General features: G+C 41.5%; 1 protein-coding gene across 1 annotated transcript in view; it reads right to left on the minus strand.

Annotated features, from left to right (window-relative positions):
- Window positions 1-23,810, minus strand: part of LOC118615509 (hedgehog interacting protein) — an 81,376-nt gene extending 57,566 nt beyond the window's left edge. Inside the window, exons 1-4 of the mRNA XM_036240510.1 lie at window positions 22,909-23,810; window positions 17,105-17,297; window positions 10,984-11,140; window positions 9,925-10,126 (exon numbers count right to left, since the gene is read on the minus strand). Of these exons, the coding sequence (XP_036096403.1) occupies window positions 9,925-10,126; window positions 10,984-11,140; window positions 17,105-17,297; window positions 22,909-23,676 (1,320 nt within the window). The 5' untranslated portion in view covers window positions 23,677-23,810. The remainder of the gene's footprint in view (window positions 1-9,924; window positions 10,127-10,983; window positions 11,141-17,104; window positions 17,298-22,908) is intronic.
- Window positions 23,811-27,394: the final 3,584 nt, after the last annotated feature.

Here is a 27,394-nt window from a genome sequence, read left to right on the forward strand (position 1 = left end):
ATCTAGAAATAGCCTGAGGACAGATGTCATTTTATTTAAGTTTGTGATCCATTTGGATCAAAGGTGCTTTAGGATAGGAGGCTGGTTTAGAAACAGCTTTTTAGATTTTTTTTTAAGGTAAAGAATTTAGCTTCTCTTAAAGAGAAAACCAGAATATTTGATATTTGAAAAAAATGTTCCTTTCTTAAGAATTCTGTGGCAGTATAGAGACCTTTAAGATCTTTTATCATGCCGTATTATTTCTGTATTAGCTTCCGTTTATTGGGTTCAGTTCTATAATTGGGTTAACTAATTTCAACCGCTAGCAATGATGAAATTTAGATACAATTCATTGATGTTCTCTTCTGTTCTTGTCCTACCACATATATGTATGATAGAATGATAAGTATATATTTTAATCTTAAACAAATAATGGTTTTTGTTTTTAACAATTTTTCTGTGATTTGGACTTTAGGCTTGTAGAATTACACAATATTTTTAAATGAATGATCGGACAAACTTAAATTTAAATTGCCTATGGCATGCCAGGTACAGTAAAATGGAAATTCACTTGCCAAAGGATTCAACTTTTACCTCCCTTTTGGTGGTAATTCCTGATAGCCACTATGGCCACTGTCACCTGGTGTCACAGCGTCATGCTAGGATAGAAAATTTCACGATTTAGAAAAACGTTTTCTCATTATATCAAGTTACAGAAGGGGCTCGATAAATAACACCTTACTTTTCAAAGCATAGTTTGACTAAAAAGTCCAACGTTGATTTTAATTTCTAGGCAGTGATTCATTTTGGAAAAAACACTTTGGATGTGTTTCCAGTTCTGGCCCCCTTGACATTAAGATAGTTCAACATAATCACAGATTTTATGGACTTTAAAATAACTAAATGTCAGTGGATGAAAACTACCAACAAATATATTAAAATATACTGTAGTAATTGATAACATATTTACTATATAGCTATTATATATTATAGAAATAAATCGATGTATTTATTATATAAATATAAAAACAAAAGAAGCCTGGTAAAAGCAAAATGCTTCATAAACAAACTCCCCAAATTAGTCATAAAAAGGTAGAGACAAACCAATGAGCAAACATGCTTGCGGATTGGGGACCTTTTCTATAAAAGAGTCTGTCGTAGGCTGTGTTCTGAGAAGGAGGCAGCTGAGCTCACTCCATGTGTACATTCTCACACCTGACCTTCAGCACCTTTCACGGATACGTTCAATGATATTTGTTGTTGCTGTTGTTTAACTTTGAAACCTTCCTTTAAAGGTCTCCCTTCCCTGCCTTCCTGGAACATTTTACTGATCTGCTTTAAACCTCTGTTGTCATTTGAGTAATACACTCTCTGTACCATGACTTCCGTGTTCATTTTACAGCAGCTTTGCCCACCCCTCCCCTCCCAGCTCCTGAGATCCCCCAGCCTCGAGCGGCAGTTGCTGGTGGGCAAAAACACGCGCCTTCTTAGTTCCCAGTCCCAGCATATTTCTTTGCAAAAGCCCACAATTTATTAACTCTAGGGCAGATCGACACACACCGGGCTCCAAAATAAACACACAAAAAGACATACATTACTCTAATATCCAGGTTTAGAAAAACTACTCTGAAAGCAAGGAAATTCTGATGAAAGGTTGCTGCTGGACTCATGGGTCAGCGGGTTTGTGCTTCATCATCGTTAGGCATGTGCTCTGACAACCTCCAGACCAGGAGCTTGGGCATAACGAGCAAGGTAGCAGTGCCAGGCCCCTAACGCTCAACGGGGACGCCATGAAAATGAAGGTGTTGCCTTTCTCTAGTCACGCATTTAAATCAGAATCTGCCCTAGATTTATCTGTTTGAATTCAAGAAAACCCACACACATCCTTCCATGTAACTCTGTTTCCGTGGGACTGCCATATAATTTTGGTGCAATGCTAACCCCGTCACAGAATTTGCATAAATGATTCAATCCCACATGAAGATGCACTGTTAACACTGGGGAGTGTGGTTTCCAGGGGCCACTGGACTCGGGAATCATTCCTGAGCTGGCACATTGTCCTTCCCTTCCCTCTTCATGTTAGTAAGTTGGACGATTACAGCTCATGTTATCAAGTCCTGCCGTTTCGTGTGAGATCATGCATGTAAAATGCTAGGTTCAACCTTTCATTGTCTCCATTCTACACCTGAAGAAACTGAGCCCAAGAGGTTAAATAACTTGCCCACAGCCAAAAAAAGCATCAGACAAACGCCCTGCAAATGGGCCCTGCTAACTCGCCGGCTGTGTTGTCTCAGGCAGTTGACTTAACTTCTGGGCCTCAGTCTCTTCATCTGTGAAACAGGATATTCACACCTGCCTCACTGGTCACTGCAAGGATTACAGAAACAACCTATGTCATAGCTTAGCAAAGTAAGTGTTTAAAAATGGATGGACCCTGGCCGGTTTGGCTCAGCAGTTAAAGTGTCGGCCTGTGGTCCAGAGAGACCCGGGTTCGGTTCCCACTAAGGGCACGTACCTCGGTTGCAGTTTGTCCCCGGCCCTGGTTGGGTCGTGCGGGTGGCGGCCACCCGATATGTCCCTTTCACGTTGATGTTTCTCTCTCTCTCTCTCTCTCCCTCTCCCTCCTTCCCACTCTATCTGAACAAAAAACGAAAAAATGTCCTCGGGTGAGGATTAAATAAATAAATAAATAAAAATGGATGGTTAAGATCAGTAAGAAAGAAGACAGAGCATCCTTGCTAACAAGAAGGCTTGCTTGGAGACTGTAGCATTGGGAAAGAGAAGTTACTGACGTCTCTAAAAAGGAAGGTGTGCCACCTTCCACCGCTGAGAGAGAGTTTTGTGATGCTGTTATTTCCTTTTCATTAGATAAAACAGCCACTGGAAAGAAATAGCAGCAAATACCTCCTTCTAGACACACACAGTGGGAGGGTGGTTGCCAGGTTCAGACTGATGTTTTTAAAGGTGGCAGAGACCTTCTCCGGGTCCAGATTGCTTGGTTTTGCGCTTGTTTTAAATGATTACTCTATTTCCTCTGTCCTTTGTCCTTAGATAAATGTAAAGACATTCATGTAAAAACTTGCCTCACCTCGGCAGTGACTTAGGTGACTTATGTAGGAGAAGGCAGGCCTCCTTTACTCAACTGGAGGGACGTTGGGTACATCCCTTCAGTATAAAAGACGCACGCTGGAAAATAATTCAGAAATTAGACCACCTCACCCTGGCATACACCACATATAAACACAGTCATAGTTAGAAAACTGTTTTATCACTAGGATCGCCAATGTCAAAATTAAGAAATAAGAACAGAAATGAAAACCAACGTAACTGAACAGAAAATTACACCGTTTCATATTGCTAAGGGATTCTCGCTTTTCTCTGAGGACATTCGTAGTAGATTTAAAATGAAAACTGATTTAAAATTGAGAACACGTTTCACAGAGTACAAGGCATCTTGATGTAAAGTATCAGCAACACTCAACAATACAACATGGCTGTGTTTAATACCATATCATTACTACCTTGATATAAAAAATAAGTGTATTAAAAATTTTTACTTGTAGATCTACATTTTGTTTACATTTTAACTTAATGGTTTGGAACCAGAATTTTAAACTACAAAAAAAAAAAAAAAAAAAAGGAACACATGGAAAAAATCTTATTTTGGGGAAGACTATTCAATGAAAAGTAGTGACCGCTTTGCGAATGAATGAATGGTTGTTTCCAGCACTGTACCAATTCTGTTTTGGATGGGGTTTAACAACTTCAGATGCAGCAATCTGATAGGTCAAAACCTTTAAACATGGTGATTCTTTTATTGTCACACTGACCACAGGTACCTTGCTTTCTGTCAACCGAACACACTCAGAGTTGTAACCATTTTCCTGAGGAAGCACTTGTTACGTGGCCCAGTCATTGCCACGTACAGGTGAGCATGCTACATGTTCAATACTAATTTTGAAAAGTAAACTGCTTCTTTTTTAATCCTCACCCGAGGACATTTTTTTGTTGTTGTTCAGATAGAGTGGGAGGTGGGGAGAGAGAGAGAAACATCGACGTGAAAGGGACACATCGAGTGGTTGCCTCCTGCACGACCCTAACCAGAGCTGGGGATGAAGCGCAACCAAGATACGTGCCCTTGGCCGGAATCGAACCCGAGACTCATTGGTCCTCGGGCTGACGCTCTAACTGCTGAGCTAAACCGACCAGGGTGTACTGCTTCTAACTTAGACTCAGACTCATTTCACTTTCACGAAACTACATTAACATCTCGTGGGCTGTCTTATGATCACAGCAGCAAACAGGAAAGGCTAGGTCTCTCACCAACTTCAGAAGGGCAGGACGTCAACCCCCGTCGGTAGATAAGCCTTGGATTTCACTCAACTTTCGCTGCTCGTGATCACGCGTGTGATTTACAAGCATGTGAAATCAGAGGCCGCCCCGTCGGGCTTGCCCGGGCGCACCCTGTGCCCTCCCCACATGCTCCGAGGCTCCGGCCCGGCTGCTGTCTCTCAAGAGCCTCACCTCAATGGGCTCAGTCACCCGGACAATCGGTAGCTTTCAGCCTCACGTCCTCTCCTCCCCCTGCTAAAAGGATTGCTTCAAAAAGCTGCTTTTGAAATGAGGATCCAAGTAGATAGAGAGGGACAGGAGTCCGCTCACACTTGTCCCAGTGACAGACAAGTCTTTCAGCGCTGTCTGCTGCAGGCTGCGGGCTGTGAACCTCACCATCCTGGACCGCTCAGGAGGGCTCAGTGGCAGAGACCGGGCCCGGTGGTTTCTAAGGGACCAGCCTGCAGGTGACAGATGCAGCCCTGGTACTGCTGCGCACACGCAAGGCCAGGGCTGACTTCAGATCCTTGGTGGTCAGGAGTTTGGTGAAATGATACTAGGGAAACTTCTGGTGTCCTTGTCATTTTTTACGAGGGGTTTTCAGGTTTTTTGTTTGTTTTTAAAGCAAACTACTTATTTAAGGAACAGGAATGATAAATGTTTGTCAACTAGATGAATACCAGAGTTCGAAAAGGGACCCATACAGGAAAACTTTAATGGGTAAAGCAATCGTCCCATTAGAATGAATTGTTGAGATTTTTTAAATACCATTTTTCAAACCTATATTAAGAATCTTACATGCTGCTGGAGTTAACTCATCTCTGCAATCTAAATGAACAAGTCGTATGTGGAGGCCAAGAAAATGACAAACGTAAAGGACAAATGACAAGTGGTGTCCAACTATGGGATCCCAGTGGTCATTTTGGTATTAGGATTTGGGCACAGACTGGGCAGAGAAAATGTGTCTCACACACATCTGAGCTGGGGGCTTGGCTCGGCCTAGACTCATGGTTTTCAAATTGGTTACATGTTGAAATTACCTGGAAAAATCTTTAGAAACATACCTATGCCTAGTTTGTTCAACCACAGATACTTAGCTTTAATTTGGGCAGTGAAATTTCTTAAAGCTCCCAGGCCATGGGACTGTGTCACCATTCCTGAGACCCACTGGTCTCTCACTCCCAAGGACCTCAGGTAGATAAAGCTGGTTCTAGTACTCGCCAGAAGTCCTGACCCAGAACTCAGACATAAGCTCAATTTAAAGACTTCAAATCACCAGTATCTTGGAATTTCCCCCTTTTGGGATAAAACAGTAACAATAACATACGATGCACATGTACCCCCTCCACACACACACACAATTTTTAATTTTCCCACCAGCTGGACACCTGAGCCGTTCTTCCCTGTGTCCATGTTAGTGGTGAGCTCGTCAATGCACTATCACCAACAAGCTATCACATCCCCACGTGGTTTGAAAGCGTATTTCTGACTCACTCTTTATCTGGCAATTTCACAGAGCTCTGTGTTCCAGGATCTGAGCTATGGGGAGTGGAGTTGTCTCTTCCTAAATTCCTAGGGCACAGAATTTATTCCCTGAATCCAACTCCACAATTTCTTTTCTATAGCAAAAAGAAGTCAGTTCTTTAGCTTGTGCTTTGCATCTCTGCACAGAACTTGTGCTCAGTGGAACTGGACAGTTATGCTCACAGGCACTGAAGTCTCCCACCATCGCGGCAGCACAGTCTGGATGTTTACAACAAGATGTCATATTTAGCCTCAATGAGGACCCGCTGAGGAAGGAGTTGCCCACGTCCGCTGAAGGACTGGCCCTTTGCTGGCTGTAAGACAGCACAAGTTTAAGGAGGTCAACCAAGAACAGCTACTGGCCACAGAAAGGTCAGTCCTTTTTCATGTGACAGAAATCTATCAATTCTCAATTGACAAGTGGCAGAAATGGAATTCCAGATTCCCTTACAGCCAGCACTAGCTTTAGAAATCTTTATAATCAGGAATTCTGCTTTATGTCTGATTTAATACACTCATGCTGGTCATTAGTTAATACCATGGGGGATCCCACTGTGGTTTGTGTTGTCTTCATTTCAAACATTATGGTGGTCGGGTTTAGTACACAGTATTAATTCTGTGATGGCAATTGAATATTGCCGTCAATACTGTGCTGTTAGGACAGCTTTAGTTTCTCTCTTGGGATTTTAAAATGGAAAAAAATACTTAAGAAGTTATATGCATAATAATTTATGAAAATTCTTAATTACTTATGCAAAAGGAGTGTTGACAAACACACAATATTGCCATGAACACACTAACTATTCCTATGTCAAGAAGCCTGAAAAATTACTGTGAAGTAGCTGTCAAAGTGTTTTCACTTCATTAGTCTCTGAAGGACACACCAGGGAAGTCAATGGGAGGGTCACCTCAGGGACCCTCTTACCTACGGTGGCCTCTTCTAATGCTTCCAACCTGTGACTTGTGACAGGAGTTCCGTGGCGCCTGAGATGAAGGCCAGGTGCAGTATGACCTGGTTGGGGTGATAAGGGCATGGTCTCACTACTCACTATCCAGGACACACTCAAATATCCACGTGATAAGACTGGACTCTTAGTGGTGTCACAAGTGTCAAATATAAAGGGAATTCAAAAAATTGCACTTGAAAATAGGTCACATTGTGCCACTCATGCTGCACACCTAGGATGAGGGTTTGGAAGTTTATTCTAAGCCCTGGAGCTCCTAGAAGAGGAGGGCCAGAGGGGCGTGTGCAGGATTCCTGGGGGGGCCTGCAAACCACGCGTACGGCAGAGCCACGCACTGCCGTGGCCGGCTTGTGCCACTGTATTGCATGACACCGTGTCTCAAGAGCAGAGAAGATCAACTTTCATTCAACATCCCAATGAATGGGCATACCTTTAAAAAGAAGGACTCTGAAGGAACTCTAATGGAAAGGAAGACATTCTTTAGGCAATTAAAGGAGACAGAAGAACACCAGTTTTTTTGTTTGTTTGTTTGTTTGTTTGTTTTTTATCCTCACCCGAGGACATTTTTCCAATTTTTGTACAGATAGAGTGAGAGGGAGAGAGAGAGAGAGAGAAGCATCGACGTGAAGGGACACATCGAGTGGCTGCCACCCGCACGACCAACCAGGGCCGGGGACAAACTGCAACCGAAGTACGTGCCCTTAGCAGGAACCGAACCCGGGTCTCTCCGGACCGCAGGCCGACGCTCTAACCGCTGAGCCAAACCGGCCAGGGCAGAACACCAGTTTTTTGTAGCTGTAGTTTCTTACAATAAAATGTTGAGGTAGCTTAGCTCATTTCTTTCACCAACACTTTATCATACGTATCTCTTCAACACCGACATTGTTACTAAAATAATCTTTGAAAACTATATCATAATTTTTTCAAAAACTTGAAAAAAAAAAAGAGAGATTTTAGAGCCACCTGAGTGTGCATGGCCGTGGATGACTCAGCAAGGCTCCTGTGAATGAATTTTAAGAAGTCATCTGTGATCGGGTTAAATAACATAAATAAGAATGATAAGTAACAGAATTTACAATGAAGAAGAAAAGACTGGAGTCATCCTCAATGTCTCCTATAAAGGAAATGGACTTTTTGAGAAAAATTCCCAAATCTGGTAACATACTCATGGCATACTGTTAGGAGAGGACAGAAAGCTTAAAAGATGTTCACGAAGTTTGATTTCCATTTTACTTTAAAGCTTTTTAGGATAAAACTACAGGAAAGCATATTCTTTGGTGTGTTTCTGCATTTATTAATATGGACCTGTATTACCTTTGTACTCAGGAAAAATTCATTTAATATTAATATAAAAACTGAAAGAAAGGCCCTGACCAGTTTGGTTCAGTGGTTAGAGCATCGGCCTGTGGACCAAAGAGATCCAGGTTCAATTCCAGCCAAGGGCACGAACCCTGGTTGCTTTTCATCCCTGGCCCTGGTTAGGGTGTGCGGGTGGCAGTCAGTTGATGTGTTGCTCTCACATCGATGTTTCTCTCTCTCTCTCTCTTTCTCTCTCTCTCCCACTCTATCTGAAGATAGATGTAAAAATATCCTCGAGTGAGGATTAAAAAAAAAATGGAAGAAAGAATATCAAGATGTTAATAGTGACATTCTTTAATTGATGGGATTCTAGGCGATGGTTTTTTACATACTTTGCCTACTTTTTTTTTTTTTTTCTAGAGAGCCTGTTTAGCTGGCATAGTAGGGAAAATGCAATGCTAGGGGGTCACACTTGCGGCTGCTTCTTTCTTCTCTGCTCACTAGGCACATGGGCAGCGAGGTATCAGAGCACGGCTCACAATGCACTTACTGAACTCGGGTGTGCAAAACACAGATGCTTCATTTTAAGAGACTTTGATTATTTGTAGTGAATTCTAAAGAAAAGTTTTATTGGGAGAAAGTTGAAACTACTGAGTTAAACAGATTTTCCAAATGGTCTGTGTCTGGATGCCAATCCTTTCTCTTTAAGGACCGTAAGTACCATAAAGCGCTTGTCTTAGGAGTATGTCTCGGTGAGGCTGTCATAACAGTATGGCATTCCCTATATTCTCATTGAGTCATTCTAATTATTTTACATGGTACATACCAAATACATAGACATCGGGAACATATTTATAGGTTTTTCCAACTTGTTTGTTCTGGTTTTGATGTTCTTACCTTGAGTAGCACTCAACAAAGCAAGGAGGAGTTTATTTCTAAATGAATAGAAGAGTATAAATCCTCTTTTAATGTTTTTTTCCAGTTAAGAAATGGAAAAGATAACTAGTTCTTCTCCAATCATATACAGTTAACTTTGTTTCATTCCAAAATAGTCATGAGTTGTTCTACGTGTCCCAATTTTAGAATGCCACAGTTTGCTTTCCTGCTTGGTACTGCAAATATTATACTGTGTTACCGTCTTGTGAAACAAATCTGATCACTTTATTTACATACCTGCTAGATTACTTAACATGAACGCTCAAATAGAAGAAGTGGGAACAAAGGCAAAAGATGTGCTAATATATTATACAGATGGCTCATTGTAGATAAAAAATATTTGACTTACCTGTGAAAACATTGTACAAGGAAGTCACAGTAGTAAGCAGCATCTTTTATGACACAGGGTCAAAAACAGATGTGGTAAAGAATGATCTGCAGTTGCCAAAATAACCAAAAGACCTCTTTGTTTGTACTAGCAAATGCCGATAGACAAGTCTACAATTGTAAGGATTATGCCTATTAAACAACATTTCAACAAACACTTGATCAAACTGAGAATTATTTTAAATGTGTCAATTACATAGGAAAAGCACGTCAAAATCACAATCTGGTCGCTCTACTTAATAGTCACCAAAATAACATTCAAGAGCAGGGAGGGGATGGGGGCATCTGTAATAGTGTCAACAATAAAAATAAAGTAAAAAAAAAAAAAAAAAATTGAATGGCATTGTCCCGATTCAGCTGCCACAGTTACTGTTCCCTTCTGTGGTCTCCTTACTTTTTCCTGCAACATTCTTTTATTATAAAGAAATACCTTCAGCGAGGATAACACTAAAATAAAATTAACATAGCCAGAGCAAAGATAAATAAAATTTAAAAAGCCAACCTTTATTCCACTTTGAACAAGTTTGTGAATGTCCAAATAAGGCTCCTTGAGCATTTCTCCTTCGGGGGTGAGGATCTTCACGTAGCCTTCTCTCTCCAGGATGAAGAGGCGGCCCGAGCCGTCCCCACTGTGCAGGGCGCTGACCGGCTGGCGCAGCCCACTCACGACCTCCTGAACGCAGAAGCAGTTGTGCTTGTGCTTTCTAAACAGAGGAAGGAAACCAGTGGGCACTGCTTAGAGTGCAGGAGGAAGGGACGCACTGAGCGCCCTTTTCCAAAGACATTTCCTCTAGGAAGCAATGGTTTGGACAACCCCCAGGGCTGCTAGCCCAAGGGCACGATATGCTTCTTTGAAATTCGTTTTCAGTGGGGGGGAAAAACAAAAAGAGAAAAAACAGCCTCCTATCAGAAAGTAAAAGAGAGAATCAAAACATGTAGAAGTATCAGGGGGAACACTCTGTAAAGTATATGATTGTCTAACCACTGTGCTGTACCCCTGAAACTAATACAGAATAATACTGAATGTGAACTGTCACTGAAAAAAGTTGAAATATTTTTTAAAAGAGAGCTACCATTCACACATCACCCAGCTTCAAAAATTACCAAAAAAAGAAAAAAATGCATTTCAAAACTTCGTAAGCTCATTATCTCATCTTGCAGTGACTATAATTAAAATGAGCTTTACTCTCAATAATTAAACCTCATAGAAAGGCTCAGAGAGAAAGTTCTAAGATCTATTTATAGAACTCTGATTTGTGAATAATAATTGTGCGGACTATTTCCACAGCACCATAGCCTAACAACAACCATAAATCTCAAGTTAACTATACTCATAAAATTCACATGAATCATAGAGAAGCCAAGCTCATAACAGAAGATTAGTAGTCTAAGCATTAAACACATTTAAGCTAATATGAAGCAAACTACTAAAAAGAATTAAAAAGCATATGGAGGATGTAGCTGCTGGACATAAGCAAAGACAGATGATTCACTTTCAAAACCATAGGATTTGTCAGGTTTCAAAAGCAAAAAAAGATTAAAGAGCATTATCTTTATGAACCTGCTGATCTCCTCCACTTTGTCATATTCTTCCATCTGGTCCAAGGAGTTAGATGCTGGTCCTCTGATTTGTTTTCTTGGAAAATCTGGAAAACACAGTGCACCATCTTTCCCAGCATAGTAAAAGCAGAACTCCTCAGCAGTCGTTTGAAGGAAACCTTTAACGCAAAATGGAGAAAGACTCATTAGAAATGTTTAGTGTCATACGAAAGTATCCTATCGGGAAGATAAAATACGGGAAAAGAATTTTTTAGAAACTATATTAATATTTTAGGAAAGTATATAAACAAAAAAAAAGGAAAGAAAAACTTTTTTTTTTTGGCTTGGGATTTCCATTTTTTAACCAAAACTTAAGAAGTTTAGTAAAAGTGAAATTATGTTGCATTGGATATTTTAAAAGGCTCGGATGAAATGCACATTATACAAACCCAGAATTAATCTTGTTATTGCAATGATTTCTTTTCAAGCTTCCTCAGCTACCACATGGTGCACTTGAGAATGTATCTGATCACGATTCAGCATTTTTTGCCCTATGGTACTAATAACTTCCTCAGAAGAACAAATTCCAATCAAGAAAGAGATGGACCATCAGTAAGAACTATTTGACAGTTCTTACTGTATTGTCACTCACATATGATTAAATAATAACTCTAATGACTATCACACGGTCATCATACACTGTAATAAATGACCGATTCTGTGCAATGATTGAACAATGAATGGATGCTAATGACAGAGCTGCCATTTTCAACTATGCAGGCACCTTTTCCTACAGCTCACTCACAGGCGAGCAGGATTATTTTGGACGACAAAAATTATATTTAAAATATCCTTTCAATCTTCTCAAACGGAGTAGCGGGCATACCACCCTTTGCTGAAAAAAAAATTATAACAGGCCAAAACAAAATTGCAAAACAGGCATCTGAAGAGAAACTATTCTACTTACATATTAACAATGTTTATGAAATAAAAACAGCTATGTTTGAATAAGAAGAGGACTTACTGATAAAATAGAATTTTGACTTTACTTTTACCATTTGAGTTAAGAAGGTGTTGGTTTTGGGGGAGAAAGGCATATTAATTCATGACTCACTTCCATATTCTGGTAATTCCTGCTGTCAAAATAGTCTGTTGCTAGCAGAGTTGACTTTATATGGAGTCCTTTTTTTTGGTCCTACACCTTCAATTATGTTTCACGTCTTTAGTTTTACCTAACAAATCAGATTACTGTGCCCCTATCAACAGTGTGATAAAGGCACTTGGTAACTTAGTTGAAGTACAACACATTTTAGTGTGCATGGATTACTAAGGACAAGAATTTGGGGAAGACCAAGTGAGGCTTTTTGATGGAACACGTGAGACACTCAAAGTTTATTTCTTATGAGTTTGACCTAGGTCCCCTCAAATCTAAAACTAATCTTGAGAATTGAGGGTCCCAAATGGTTAAAACTTGATGTAGATTTTAGACTTAACTTTTGGGTAAAATGGATCACCCCTAAATTTCTGAAACAGACCCAGCAAGGCCAGTATCTGATTAGGCTACTGAAGAGCATCTTACCTTTAGGAACCAGGCCAGTAAGAGCAGATGTCCTTGGGAGTGTGTGTGTCTGTGTGTGTGTGTGTGTGAGTGTGTGTGTGGGGGGGTGGCGTGAGAGGTATGGACAGAAAAAGGAGGCAAGGCAGCAGGAAAGGGTGCTCCATGGTGGAAGGGGGGTGATAAGGCAGCTGGAAGGAGGTTATCTTTCTTTGATAAAAAAAATCAGGGATTAGAAATTGAGGAGAGGAATGGACACTAAGCAGTATTTACTCATCTCCAGCAATTCACTGTTTGCAAAAGAGCAAAAGACACCTTCCTCCTCCAATCTTTTGTTGTTGTTGTTGATCCTCACTCAAGGAGAACAAACCTGCAACCCAGGTACATGCCCTTAACCAGAATTGCCCTTAATCAAACTTTTTGAACAGTTTTGGGCGAGAACACACACACACACACTCACATGTGTGTATATATTACATGTTATATAAAATATGTTATATGGATATATAAAATATAAATGTTTCTATTATATATAGATATAGATGCATATATGTACCCTCAAGCAGGAAGACCTCCATGCGTTCAGGAAGACTGTTAGACTATGGATGTATTTGTAACTGAACGTGTGAAGGAGAAATTTTGTGTTAATGTGATGTTTGCCTGTGGGGGTCACAGAAAAATTTCAAAGCACAATTCAGAAGAAATTTTGCTTTTGCTTTTTTTTTTCATAAAACAAACAAACAAACAAAATACTGCATTCCAGCCTCCCAGTCTGCAAACCAAATACCATCTTAAGGGGAAATGAAGGAGCAATGCTGGTGGCTGATTCCATTTCATGAGGAATTATTAGCTGGGGACAAACAGGAGGAAATAAAAAAGCATTTTCAAATGGGACATCAGGAGATCAATGGTGCCGATTCATAAACTCAGCAGCTCCAGAGGTGCCATGCTCTTTCAGAAAATTAAAAACAAAACCAAACCAGAAGTTCACAATGACTTAGCCTGAGCTTTTTACAGATTCTAAACACACTGAGTCACCCAAGCGTGAAGGAGGAGCCTACTCAGAAGACTTTCACAGAAAAATATGGGCATTTTTCTTACAATTATGACAGTTGAATTGAAACATCTACTACTTTTCTTAATACTTTACCTTAAATGATCTGATTTTGTGGACGACAATGAATGATATGTTTTTCTGGGAGGAGCTGAAAGGCATCTCCTTCGGGACATGGAGTACCATTATTGCCAGGGAGGACGTAATTCACCAAACGGTGCCCTTCTGTGAGGAAGGCTGCACCGAAGGCGTCTTCAGCTCACCTTGGATCATCATGGTATAACCAAGTCTACTAACGATGGAAGTTTACTGATTATTCCAGCAGCTGTCGTTTTTTGTTTAAACTCCTGAGAACTTATCAACCATCTTGGACCTGGAACTGTTTTCTCCGGGATCATGAACCCAGTCCTACTACACCATGAAGCACCCTATAAAACACTGACATGTAAATAAATATGCTCCGTGGAGAATTCTGAGCGCTCGCTTTTCTCTCAGCATGTCTGCTGGGGAAAAGCTATTTTTTCTCATTACATGTGGTGTTCATTATGATAAGGAAAAATGGGAAAACAACAACAACAAAAAACTCCCACTGTCAGTAAGGCGTGCATTCCAGAGCGTTTTTTCTAATAGAGGTAGTAGATTTGATGTCATCCATTCCTTCTGGTTCGCGTCCCGGGGACGAGTAAGACACATGGGTGGGATCTCTAACTGGGTGTCAGGCGTGGCCATGGACTAGAGCAACGCAGTGAAAGCAAATCCTTGACCTTGGTCTCATTAGCAGTGGGATTAAACCAATTGAACTAACTGCTTGCAGACATTTCACACTGCAGTAACCTGGCGATGATGCCTAAGAGTGATAAACATCACTGGAAGGCGAGCGATGGAAGAAGCTAGGCTGTTCGGAGCGTGGTGTGCCACCGCTTAGCAAACAGCAGAGCACCTGCCCTGTTCGCTGTAATTCAGGCAGCCTAGAGGCCTGCGGTGTTCAGAGAGGGGCTCCTGTGGGCTTGGTTTGTTTTTAATGCAATTTTGCTATTTCTAGAAATTTTCAGAATTTACCTTCCAAAGTAAATTCACAACTGGAGAATATTATGGTTAATGAAACTCCAGTGTATCCTTACTATAATGATGCTTAACTTCTTTTGTCATTTTGGGGGGAAAATAAACAGATCATGAATATTTCTGAATTAAAGTTTCTAGAAAGTAGCTATCTTTCAGGTGTCTGTATATTCCAAAGTGACCAACCAGTGTATTCCTAAAACCATGAAGGTACAGCAAAGGTATGGGTCATGTATACATTGTTCCTTTATGTATTGGGCAAGGCAGGAAGACATGAAGGTGTCTCTGGAATTATTTTCAACCCTTTGAGCATTTGCTTTAGCAAAATACATCCCTCAGGGTCCCTTCCTCTTCATGTTTCTGACTTGCAGAAAGATAAAGGTACTAATGAGGATAGTTAAATATGTTGACCAGTTCCTTATAAAATAATCACGAAGTAGCTTGTTTTATTTACCATTTTGAGCTTCAGAGAAAAGTAAGCCATGTCACTAAATAGACTTAAGAAGGTAGCAATATTACAAACTTGCTTTTTGAGCAATTTCTGAAAAGCCAGTGTTCTAGAATTCTAAAGAACCTTCTGGGTTGGAGGCAAGAGCTAAAGGCAAGATTACCATCTTCTTCATCATCATATTTTGGGAAATGGTAACCTACTGCCAAGGATCAGCCTGGCTAAGAAACTGATCGACGTGAGTAACACAGAGCGTGTGTTATTACAGCTTACTTCGGAGACCTGGATTTAGGGCGATCACCAGCGTCTCAGGGATCCAGAGCGAGGCCTCCACTAGCTGCTGCAGCTTGCTAGCCTGTCCCTGGGAAGCACCCTGGCCGCCCCGTCCACCGCTGAAGTGGAACTTTCATCTGGTTATCTTTCAAGGCAGCCTGGGTGGCCACCAAAAGCACTTGACATCTTGATGCACTTCAGCAGTTTTACATATACACAAACTTTGTAGAAAAATAAATTTGTCATTCGTCACCACATATGTTGATCTGGGGAGTGAGGTGCTTGGCGCTCTGGCTCCTGAGCTGTTTGCTGGGCTCTCTCTTACAGTGGATATCGCTTTGTGTTGTTTGTTTTGGAAGCTAAAATAACCTCAGCTGCAGGAAGACCCCACAGATGAGTTCCTAAATCCAGCCTGGTTGTCTTGATCTCAAATAGATGGAGGTGGATGAAAATGCTAAGTGTTCATATCACTTTGAACTTACAGCGGGAAAGGCGAACCTTTAAGACTTGAAATTTGCAACAAGCCTTTATGGGACCTAATCCGTTATCGCTTCTCGACAGGCCATCCAGGCAACCGTGACCTATTCTACTTTGCTTTGGGGGATGTGATAAAGAGGAAGAAACAGCTGGCTTGAGAAAAGCCTTCGAAACATAGCTGTAGTTTATAAAGACAATAATAATATTTTCATATTGAATGGGTTTAGATACTTGTTACAGTACCCCAAAGGAAGCGAGCAACCCTAGTCAAAATGTTTTCTTAGGTTATTAAGAGAGGTCTATAAAAAAATGCCAAAAAAATAAAATGAAATATACACTTTTCTGGGTCAGAGACAAAAGTGAAATGTGCATAGTAGTTAAAAAAAAAATTTCTAAGTGCACCCCGGAGTTCTTAAAGCTTGTCTTTTCCTTCAGTGCATTTGAGTCTATAAACTGTGAGGTTCAGTAGATTTGTTTGTGTGGGACTTTGCCTAACTAAACAGAGTCTGTCTCGTTACATTCTTTTCTACCTCTCTGTTGGGTCTTCCAACTAAGCCAACAACCAAAGTTTACAAACTCTTGATGGTAAAATTAATCAATGCTCAAGAATCTATATGTTTATTAGGGCCCAAAACATGACAGTAACCAGGTATATTGGAAGACCGTAAGCATAGGAACTTCTCTGGGTACCGTATCACTTTCTCCCTGCATAACTTCAGTGGGGGCTTTTAATGTCTCCCAAGGCTCAACTGTCCTCATTGGTCAAATGGAGATGACTCCACCTTTCCTACCTACCTCCCAGGGTTTTTGAGGAGCAAATTAGTCCTTATATGTCCAAGTGCTTTGTAAGGCGTTACTTTTTTTGGATTTTGGGGTTGTACTTTATTTAAGAGAATACCTTGTAAGTCAGTGGACACTCCCCATGGCTGTGTCAGCTGTGTAGAAGATAAGGCTGTCCTCATATTGACATGGATGGGTAAAGAAGACACCAACGAGAAATTTGTACTGATAAGCCAACGTGTGTAAATATCACTGACTGTATTATCGGTTTAACAGCAACAACAACAACAAAAAATGTAGAACATTTCAACAAAACCAACATAGAGCTTGTGGACTGAAATGACAGTAATCCTTTTTAGCTGCAATAAAAGGTTAATTACAAGGAAAGAATAGGTCATTTGAAAGATGAGATACATTTTACACTCTTGTGTGCAAGCATTTACGAACAGGTATCTTGGAAGGGTATTCTGCGGTTTACTGAATGTGTGCATTTCTACCTGGAATATGGCCTCGGCAGGTGTAAAAGAATTCTTTGCAGTAGTCTTTGCAGAGCAGGGGGAGTACTAGGTCTCGGTCCAGCGCTTCCCTCTCAGGTGAGTGGAACAGGCTCTGAGAATGTGGAGAGCAAAGCGCACATTTGATTTCCTCCAGTAGCTTCCCACATTCCGTGTTGTTGGTCACAGAAAATATCTGAAAGCCATAAATCAGAAATAAACTCCTCTTTAGTTACATGCAATTAGGTTTAGTTATTATCATTATTATTTGTAAACATGTAAGTAGAAAAGTACATTTATAAGGATTCAAGTACTCTCTTGTATGGGATGGGAGCCCAGGGAAGGGATGGACAAAAGTCTTCTTACTTTTGCAAATCAGAGTGGTTTATCTGTCTCTTTCAGGTGGAAAAAAAAAATTACATGACAATTATATTTAGACCCTTTAATTATCACTTTACTCTGCCTCAAAGTGTACAGTGACTGATACTTAACTTTAAAATGCCAAATACCTTTATCCAACTATATGTAAAGCAGATTTTTAAAGACATGGTTTATTTGTGTCTTAGGTAAAAATCGATTTCACTCCTGAAATTCCTAGTATGATATTCTCAAAGATGTTAACTTGAATTACATTTTCTAATTTCAGTTCATTTTCCATCCACAGATTGTATAGGGAAAGTTTTCTAAAGTGGGAGAAAATCTCTTCTTTTCATATTCTATAAAAATAATATCTGAAGGAGAATCCAACAGGTTGAAGACCAATTTTTATTATTCATTATATCTGAGCCAGGAAAAACTTTCTAACTAGCTCCTCAGGTATGTTATATACATGAGTAAACACAAGAATCCAATAAAAGTGCTTTCGTGTAATATTTAGTAAGTTTTCATGGGAAAAGGCCTACTTTTATCTTTATTTATACAGTATTGTATCTTTTATTTCAAGACCAATTTGGGTGGCATTGATTCACTGAGGTTAAGTCTCAGTGTCTAGTACTAACTTTAAAAAACTGATTTCAGGAGTCCCTCTAATAAATATAGAGGAACAGTATCAGCACAGTATTTGAGATGTGAAATGTCATGCTGTCTAAATCAGCAGCTGATTTTTCATATTAAATACCATAAAGGGATTAAATTTTATACCTTTTCCCAGTTTATGTAACTAGATCTATACTTAAGCATTTCTTTAAAACTATGAACTGAAGTTAATATTTTAATCTCTAGATCATTGTTTAAAGCAAATATTTCATTCACAAATTGAGGCTCTAATTTGAGTACATTGTATGGCTTCTATTTTTTTTATAATAAAGATATTCTAAGTGATCACAAAATTTGGATCTGAAAGAGCAAAGCAACTAAAAAACATAGCTGAATGCAAGCAGGCTGAAATTTTATCTTTCAGCAATTAACGATTCCATAGAAATTACCCAATTTCAGAAAAAATATATACGACATGTTGTAACTGTCTACAATATTCAGAAGTGGGGATTGTTTCTAATCAGAAGTCATTTCTAATCACAGTTATATTTACATTTTAATTTATTTAAATGACAATAGCGTAAATGGTTAAAGTTTTCTAAAAGGAAACATGCACCAGACACTTAGAATTTGCATTCCAAGAATGTTTTAAATGTCTTTTATTGTCCATACTCTGGCAGATCTCACCAGATCCATTCAATATTAATACTGTTCGACTTTGTTCTATTTGTTTATCATACAGCAGTTCTCTAAGAACAAAACAACTGCAGGATGCTGAAACCACCTCTTTTGCTGGCTGAAAAACTGCAATATAATTACCTTTGGTTTCATGGAGAATATGCACAATTCCATGTTTTTATAGCTGAGACAAAACGATCCCCATGTACTCTCCCAGCTGCTATTCAGGAAGAGCTTGATTTTAGTGCCTAAAGAATTTTGTCTTTTACAATTTTTGGAATGTGTCCTGGCCACAAGATCTCTCATCAAAAGTTTCAGAAATAGGATTCAATAAATTATCTGAAATCAAGTATAATATTATTCTTTGTGAAGTTTCGTGCTGTTCCGGCTCAGCAGGATGGTAACATTTTGCTCTGTGTGAGGTCTGCAGTGTAAATACCCATTTGAAGATAGATAGAGCCATCATTCTGGATTTGGTTTCAATGAACCAATAGTCTTACTGAAGTCAATTAAACTGACTCAGCCCAAGCTGCAACACTGTTTTAGACAGATGTGTACTGCTGTGTAGGGAATTTTTTTTTTTTCTTTTCGACCTATGTGTCTGTGTCTATTGAGGTCCTTAACTTATGTCTGACAATATCATCAATCTTAAGAAGAAATTTAAGCTAATTTCCTGTTTCGATTTTTAAAAGCCATATACGAAACCATCAAATTATAGTGGTTTAAACTAAATATACTTTGGAAATCATGTAAAACTTCGAAACATTATTACAGCATGCCTAGTAATGATTGTGGCTGTTGCTGACTAATTTATAACATCTGGCAGGTCATCCTTTAATCTTTAGCCACATGAAAGTAAAATCCATAGAAGAAAGGTAAGATAAATCCTAGAATACACAGTGAAGCGTGGCCTACAACTATAGCTTATCAACAAATAGTAAAATGGGTGACAGAGACCTTCTGTATTTCTCTTTATTTATCAAGTAACTAAACAAAGACAGAAAAAAAAAAAAGGCCCCCACATGGGTTTGATGAGTGGACAAAAGGGGAAAATACATGACAGTATATTAAGATGTCACCTTAAGATCACTTGGTACATAAAAAGTTATTTCTAAAAATCATATGCCTTACAATGTTCTTCAGCTGTTGGGTAGAACACATGGGTCTCTGGACTATAGTGCTGGATTATGTCATTAAAGAGTTCAGTTTCAATTTTAGGCTAATATGTAAATAGATCATTGTACCAAGGCAGCTGTTAAAGGGACCCCAGGATGAGTTATTTGTTTAGTTGGATGTGTTCAACAATAGCCTTTGTCCCTGAAAGAGCCAGAGCAAACAAATGATTGTAAAAGGGCACACTTGAAAACAATTACTTTTCACCCATTCCTTGACAGCTTTGGCTGTGAAACCACCCAAGGTAGAGAGATCTTCTATGCTTCTGTGGCTACAAGTTAAGTTTTAGAAATGGGGGTATTTCAGTGGGTAGCAGATTCAATTTGGCTGATGGGAATTAGATCCTTTTAGCATGTTGTATTTAGGAGCTGTAAAAATATTGTTAAGACAATATGACTTCCAAGATGTTGGCAATAATTATTTATAATGGTTGTTAGCTATCTCATTATAATACACAAAACTATTAAAATGTACAAAAAATTAAAATATATTAAAAAAAATAATACCAAGGCTAAAGAATGGAACTCAATGTTAGTTCATTACATGAAAGAGAATGTGTTGGTCTGGAAACGGATTTAATGGCACAGCTGAGCATGCTCAGTACTCCTATCTAGTTTGCTACTATCTATTTGTCTATGTCGTTTTCTTCCCATAGGAAAAGGCTACTCCTGGAGTTTTTTTTTTTTAAGTTGCAGAAATTTTTCTGGAGGAAAAAAATTTGTTTTCATAAACAAAAAGGGGCTTTTTCACATAGCCATCATCTCTCTTGTACACACATTATGAAATAAGACCCTAACATTTATTGTAAACCAGGAAAGCTTAGGGAAAGAAGGGAAACAGTGAAATTTATTATAAAATAACATGTTTTAAAAACTTTTAAAACTTGAGAGCTAACAGGTCAAGCATGCAAAGTCATAGCTTTATCAAATCTCTGATTCGAACAATTTGAGTATTGTTGGTTTATAAACCATTTGTAAGGAAACCAGTAAAGTCTAGTGTACCAAATTTAATTCAGACACGTTTCCCAAACGAGTAGGGGTTTGTTGGAGATTGGAAGCATGTAAAATGGAAAGGAATGTGGATAGTTAATGCGGCAGATTGCTTCCTAAAGAATGATTTCTTTAAAAAAAAAATTATATAACTTCTCTTAAGAATTATAACTCCCATCAGTCCCCCCACCCCAACTTCCACTACATTTAGTTAATAGTAAAGTTTTCATTCCGCATGTTCCTGTTGAGCATGGCAGAGGTCTGCAGATCATGGGTATATTCACAATATACACTGCATACAGGGAGACTTAATAGAAATATTTCTAAACCTTCCTCTAAATTTCCTGGTTCTTTTGGGATCCTGGTGAAACCCTGCAGATGATGTGAATGTAGCTATTCTGTAATTTAATTCAATTACAACACAGGAGCTTAATGACATTGTTTTGAATAAAATGCTGGAATATCTGTTCCCTGCATCTCAGACTACTGCTGCATATGGTAAGAATAAAGAGTAAGTTGCAGCTGAAAACCTGCATCAAGACAGTTCTCACTCATCTGGGAATAGAGGGAGTTGGACAAATGCTCCCTCAAAAGGCATGAACATTTGGACAGAGCTGGGGACTGAAAGAGAATGATGTTCTCTAGTTTCACCCATTAGTGAACCAACTAACAAACACAATGGTGTTGTTGTTATTCTTTTGCCATAAGCAACAGGACTCTGTGTGTGGGCAGCAGTTTAGTGGGGAGGAGGATAAGTCGACCCCTTTTTGTCCTATTGATTTTTTCCTATTTGCATGACTTGAGCAAATTAAATGATGCAATATGGCTTTTTGTTACAAAACAAAGTGAGAGATACCACCCAGACACATATGTTGATTCGTAGGAGCTGTTTACATGAGAATAGAGTGAAATCTACCGTGAACTGAGCATAAAAATTAGATTCAGCCTGGGTATTTTTTTTTTTTTTTTTAATGCCTGGGCCAGCCAGACTGAAGCACAAGTTTTCCAAGAGTCTCTCAGACCTTGACAACTGCAGTGTTGTAACAGAGGAATTCTTAATTAAACCTAAAACGGCGAGGGGGGTGGGGGGGCAAGGACACCTGATTGTTTATTTCACGTGCAGTGATTGTTAATGAGCGATCCCCCAGTCTTTCTTTGGAGTACAGTAGACAGCACACATTACTGCATCCCATGGCACGAGAGATGTTATAAACTCAGAAATAAGCCTCTCTTTCCAATCAACCAGCACTGTTTTCATATTTGTTTAAACTTATTAACACGAGGAAAACAGACATGCCTCTACTCCTGAAACAAGTTTCTGGAGGAGATCCTCCTAGACAACTAAACACCACGGAAAGCCTGAACTGATATTACAAAATAGTACAAACAGAGACCGAGAACTGTCTCCGTTTCATGTGAGAAACACGCACCAGTTTTTCGGGCTCTCCACTGGAGTACCAGGAGTTCCCTTTTCGCTGTTTAACGACTGTAACGCTAGACAACCCCCTCTGACGGGGCTGAGGATCATAAACCAACCATGCTTCAACATCCTTTACCATTCAACCCTCTCCCTACCCGAGCACGTGGAGAAAGCTGCACAAATCTTTTTACTCTAGAAAAATAAACCGGAAACCACAGCCACCTTAATTTACAGTTTCACCGCAGCCAATGCTTATTCGATCCAAAACACACTGTTAATCGCGATTCTTTTAAAATGTTTACCCAGCCCCGACGGAGGGTACCACAGAAGCTTCTCTTTTCTGAGTCGGTTTTGCACAGCATCCCGACCGCGGACTCTTGGGGGCGGGCGAGGTATCTGCGCACCCCGGAGGAACACACAACGGAATCACGCTCGTGCTTTAGAAAAGTTCCCAAAAAGAACTCCCCAAACAAGTGTCGCCCTTCTTACAGCCCCCGGCGTTGCCGGAGCCAAAGGGAACCCCACCCCGCCAGTATGCCAATCTCGCAGCGGTGAGGCGGATGCTTGCCTACCTTGTGATCCAGGCGCCCCAGCCCTGGGCTGTCACTCCTCAGGCAGCAGGACAGCCGAGGGTAGAAGCCACTGCACAGCATCTCTCCCCCGCTCAGCAGCTCCAGCTGGGACATCATCCGCCTATCTCTCCTTTTCAGGCGCTTCGGGGGGTTCCCATTCAGGCACCTTCTCCTCCTTGCTCCGCTGCCTTCGCTTCTTTCCCCAAACTTAGCATCTCCTTCGAAGAAGCCCAGAGCCACGGCCAGCAGCAGCAGCTTAAATGAGAGCATCTTCAGCATCGTCTGCCCGGAGCGGCCGGGGCTGGGCGCGGGCGAATGGGGGGTGGGGGGAACGCCACTGCCCAGCAGGGGCACTAGGGCGCAGCTCCAGGAGGAGGCTTCGGGGCGGCAGGACACTCGCGAGGCAGAGGGAGGTGCGATGCAACTTCGCAAAAAATAAAAGAGGCGATGGGTCCAATGCCTTGGGAGAGCCCGAAGAGCGAGAGAAAGTTGTGCGGATGACACCGTGTACAGCTGTGCCAGTGTCAGTGGGGTTAGGGGCGCTCTGCTGCGGCTGGGCAGTGGGAGGAGGAGAAGGAGTTGGAAGCAGAGGAGGAGAAGCCGGCCACAGAGGTTCACTTGTCCGTGTAACGGGAGCTGTTTAGGTGAGACAGTAGCAGGAACAGAAACGGCGGCGGCGGGGCAGGCGATCGCAGGGCCAGCGCTGGGCTCTGGATGATGCTGAGGTCTCCTCTGCCGGCGGCTGCAGCTTCTCACACAGCCTCTCATGTTTCGTTCCCTCTTTTCTTCTTCTTTTTAACTAGCGCGCGGGGAGGTGCTGCCACCGCGCGCCCCTTGACGTCAGCGCTTCTCGCGCGCCCCCGCCCGGACTGGGGGGAGGGGAGGGGGCGGCCCCGGCGCGAGCGCGTCCCCGGGGCCCTGCAGCCTCCAGGATGCGCAGGGAGGGGTCGCGGGCCCGGACGGGGGGCGGAGGTGGGGGCTCGGCCGAGCTCTGGGAGCCAGCCTCCGGGGCGCGGAACCCAGCGCACTCGCCTTGCCGGAGCTCCCGGGCGGGGGCGTCCACAGCCCCGATCCTCCGGCCTGGGGCTAGGTCGCGACCCCGAGAGTCTGAGTCCCCGCCGGCTCCTTTCCCCTGCCCACGGCCCCTCTGCACAACCCCGGGCTAAAGGCGGCCGAGCTGAGGCTCCGAGAGAAAGTGAGTAGGAGTGGGCCGCAGGAGGTGAGAAAGGAGGGGCCCCTTCCAGAGCCTACCCACCTCGCCCGGGCCCGGCCCGCCCCTCGCCCCGGGGGGAGGATGAGCCAAGTAGGCTGGAGGTGGCGGGAGGGAACTTTTAGGCCCCTTTCCTCTCCTGGCCTGTTTGGACTCCCCCTGTTCCCTGGTGGTTTTCAGTGTGAAGCTCGGGTCGGTAAAGATCTTCCTTGGGGTCTGATTTAGAGGGGGTGCAACCCAGATGCTGTGAGCCGCTCGGTAGGTTGAAATGGTTTAAAGATTGTTCCGAGAAAGGTGCCCATCCTTGCCTAAGGCCCTGCGCGCCACTGAACCGCACGAGCGCGCGCGAGGGGCGGGGTGGGGCGGGGCGGGGTGGGGTGTGGGCCGAGTCGGCCTGCGGGAGGGATTGCCCCCGCCTGGGCGGGCTGGCCCCGGACACCCCTTGCAGGGCCCCACCTGTGCCCTGGAACACGGCCAGGCCCCGCTGGCGATCCCCCGGAACGCAGGTTCCCCGGCCCAGGTGGAGGAGAGGCGAAAAAACTGGCCACGAATCTGCTTCATTTTCAATGGGGGGGCATCCTGGGGAGAGTTCCCCGGGGGTGTCAGTACCAAGGCATTAGTTCTGAAGGCCGAATTCGCAGCAGGTTCTCTGACGTCCGGAAGCGGGATGACATATCCCGTGTACCTAAATAAATTAAACTTTCCCCAGACAGAGTCTGCCTAAAGAAAGAGTTTCTAAAAAGGTCTCTACGTTATCAGGAGTTGTGACTTGACGTTTTCCGGATCCCCGCAAGTTGGCATTATAGGGATGGCACACAAAGTGTGTTTCTGCCGCTTGATTGCACAGGGGAGAAGATTTTGTGGTAGATGGATTTTGAAAGGAGATAGAGCAGTTTTCCCATTTTGGCAATGGAGGAAATGTTCGCCATATTTGGATTTGCTTCACTTCTGGGACGTGGATTTCAGCAAGCTAACATAAAAGTTGGTGTGAGGTGGAGATGGATAGCCCATTGAACTGATTACTGTTAGTTACAATGGGCCCTGGGGCGAGACAAGGCTTCTGCCCCTTCCACCTCCTGGGCTGGGATTTACTAGTAGAGCTAGGTTTTCTCCCCAAAAAAGATAAACGACTGGAGTCACTGAAAAGAATCTACTGGAATATTTGATCCAGTCCTGAGCTCAGTGTAGGGCCCCCTATAACAAACTTACCATTTCTTCCAGGGGCTGTTGTATACACATGACTCCTGGATACCTGTGATCCCAAATGCATCTTCTGATCCACAAATGCTTTATTTGACACACTCCCTGCTTTGGAGATTTGTAATATAAAATAAAGCACATAGTTATTAAGACTTTAAGAAACTCTCACTTAATAAACAGATCTGGAGATGAACCCCATCAAGATTGAATCACTTACACAATCTCATCTAATTAGGTTGTTTAAAAACCAGAACCCAGAGGCCCAATCTAGGTTGCATTTCACTGTCTGAGGCTCTATCCAGCGGTTCTCAACCTGTGGGTCGAACAACCCTTTCACAGGGGTCACCTAAGACATAACAGTAGCAAAGTTACAGTTATGAAGTAGCAATGAAAATAATTTTATGGTTGGGGTCACCACAACATGAGGAACTGTATTAAAGAATCGTAGCATTAAGAAGGTTGAGAACCACTGTCTGTACCCAAATATCAGTTTTATGTTCTTTTTCCAAAATAAAAATATTTCTAAAATTGTGTTTCAGTGGTTTGAGCTCTTGCTCCAAGGAATGAATTCATCTTAGTAGTGTAAAAGCAAGTCTTCCTTGTGGTCGCACTTCATGACTAAGAACACGTAAAGGTAAATTAATTTTGGTTTAAAAAATTATGCAGCTGTTATAACCTATGACCCTAAGTTTCAAGATATAGAGAGTTTATAAAGGATTATGGAAATGAGACAATCATGACAGTCAGTAAATCGGGTCACTGATGAGATAGATAGCCGAGCTTATTCTTAGTGCCACTGATAGAATTTTCAAATAGTCACTAAGCAGTGTTCTACACGTGAACTAACTTCTGATTCATTTTTGTTTTGTTTTTGCAGACGGAAGTTGCAAAACTTACCTACAGCCAGATTGACAGCATAATTTTCTGGGAATCAAGAATCAACATTGGGTTATCTCCTAAGATTAAACCTTGAAAGGCCCCTTGGAGGCTGCACAACCATCTGCACACTTGAAGATGAAAAATGGTCTTCTTTCCTCAGGGAGATCCCCCACTTCAGCTAAATCATCACAAGTAGTGAGCAGAAGAAAAAGGGACCCGTACCCTACCGGACTCATCCAGACAAATTAAATTGGTCTTTTTTTTTTTTTTTAAAGCAAGCTGCACAAGGGTGGCCAGATCACCATGCTCTGCTCTAAGCAGCTCCATCTAAGACTGCCTACCACCTATATGCAGGCGGTGCCCTGAATAAGGATACCTGGCTGAGGCAGGCAGTGGGAGCTAACATCTTTCTGTGCTCCATTCACTAAGCAGAGTGTATTGGTGCATGGCCGGGTCTCCCCAGACAGTGTGGCTCCTTCTGATTTGCACCAAGGCACCCTGTATGGGTTAGGAGCAACTAGGACCACCCCACTCCCATACACTAGTCCTCTAAAGATTCTTATGAATAATTTAGGTTTATTGTAAAAGATGAAAATATCTGACACAATTGAAATAGAACAGGTAAAGCTCCAAATATTACCATGTATATGAATTAGGTTTGTATAGATGTACATACTTATAGTCATGTTGACACACATTTCTATGTATAAGAAGTTAGCTCAACTTAAATTTGGTAAATATTTAAAATAAAATTATTTTGGGTATTGCAATGAGTTATATATATAGATTTCTGGACTTCACGGAAATATGCCCTATTTTATTCCATTTCTACAGATTTATAGAAAGTGTCAGGCACTGTGCTAAGCAATCTGTGTACAGTAATGAAAAAGTATAAACACCCTGCCTCCAGGTAGTTAATAATCTAGTAAGAAAGACAGATGATAAGGTCATAAATTTATGATTATAGCTTGTGGTAAGAGCTATGAAAAAGATGGTGAATAACAGGCACACTTATTTCAGATTAGATGACTGGAAAAAGCCTCTCTGTGAAAATGACATTTCAGTGGAGGCCTGAGGATGAGCCAGAGGAGTTCATGAAGTGACTCCACCCTGCCATTTAAAGTACAGAATCATTTGAATTCAAAATAGAATGTGATATATTCAAGAGCACACAATACCGTCGATAACTAAGAAAGG

This window comes from Molossus molossus, unplaced genomic scaffold, assembly GCF_014108415.1.
Source record: "Molossus molossus isolate mMolMol1 unplaced genomic scaffold, mMolMol1.p scaffold_m16_p_4, whole genome shotgun sequence".
In the NCBI taxonomy this organism is placed as follows: Eukaryota; Metazoa; Chordata; class Mammalia; order Chiroptera; family Molossidae; genus Molossus; species Molossus molossus.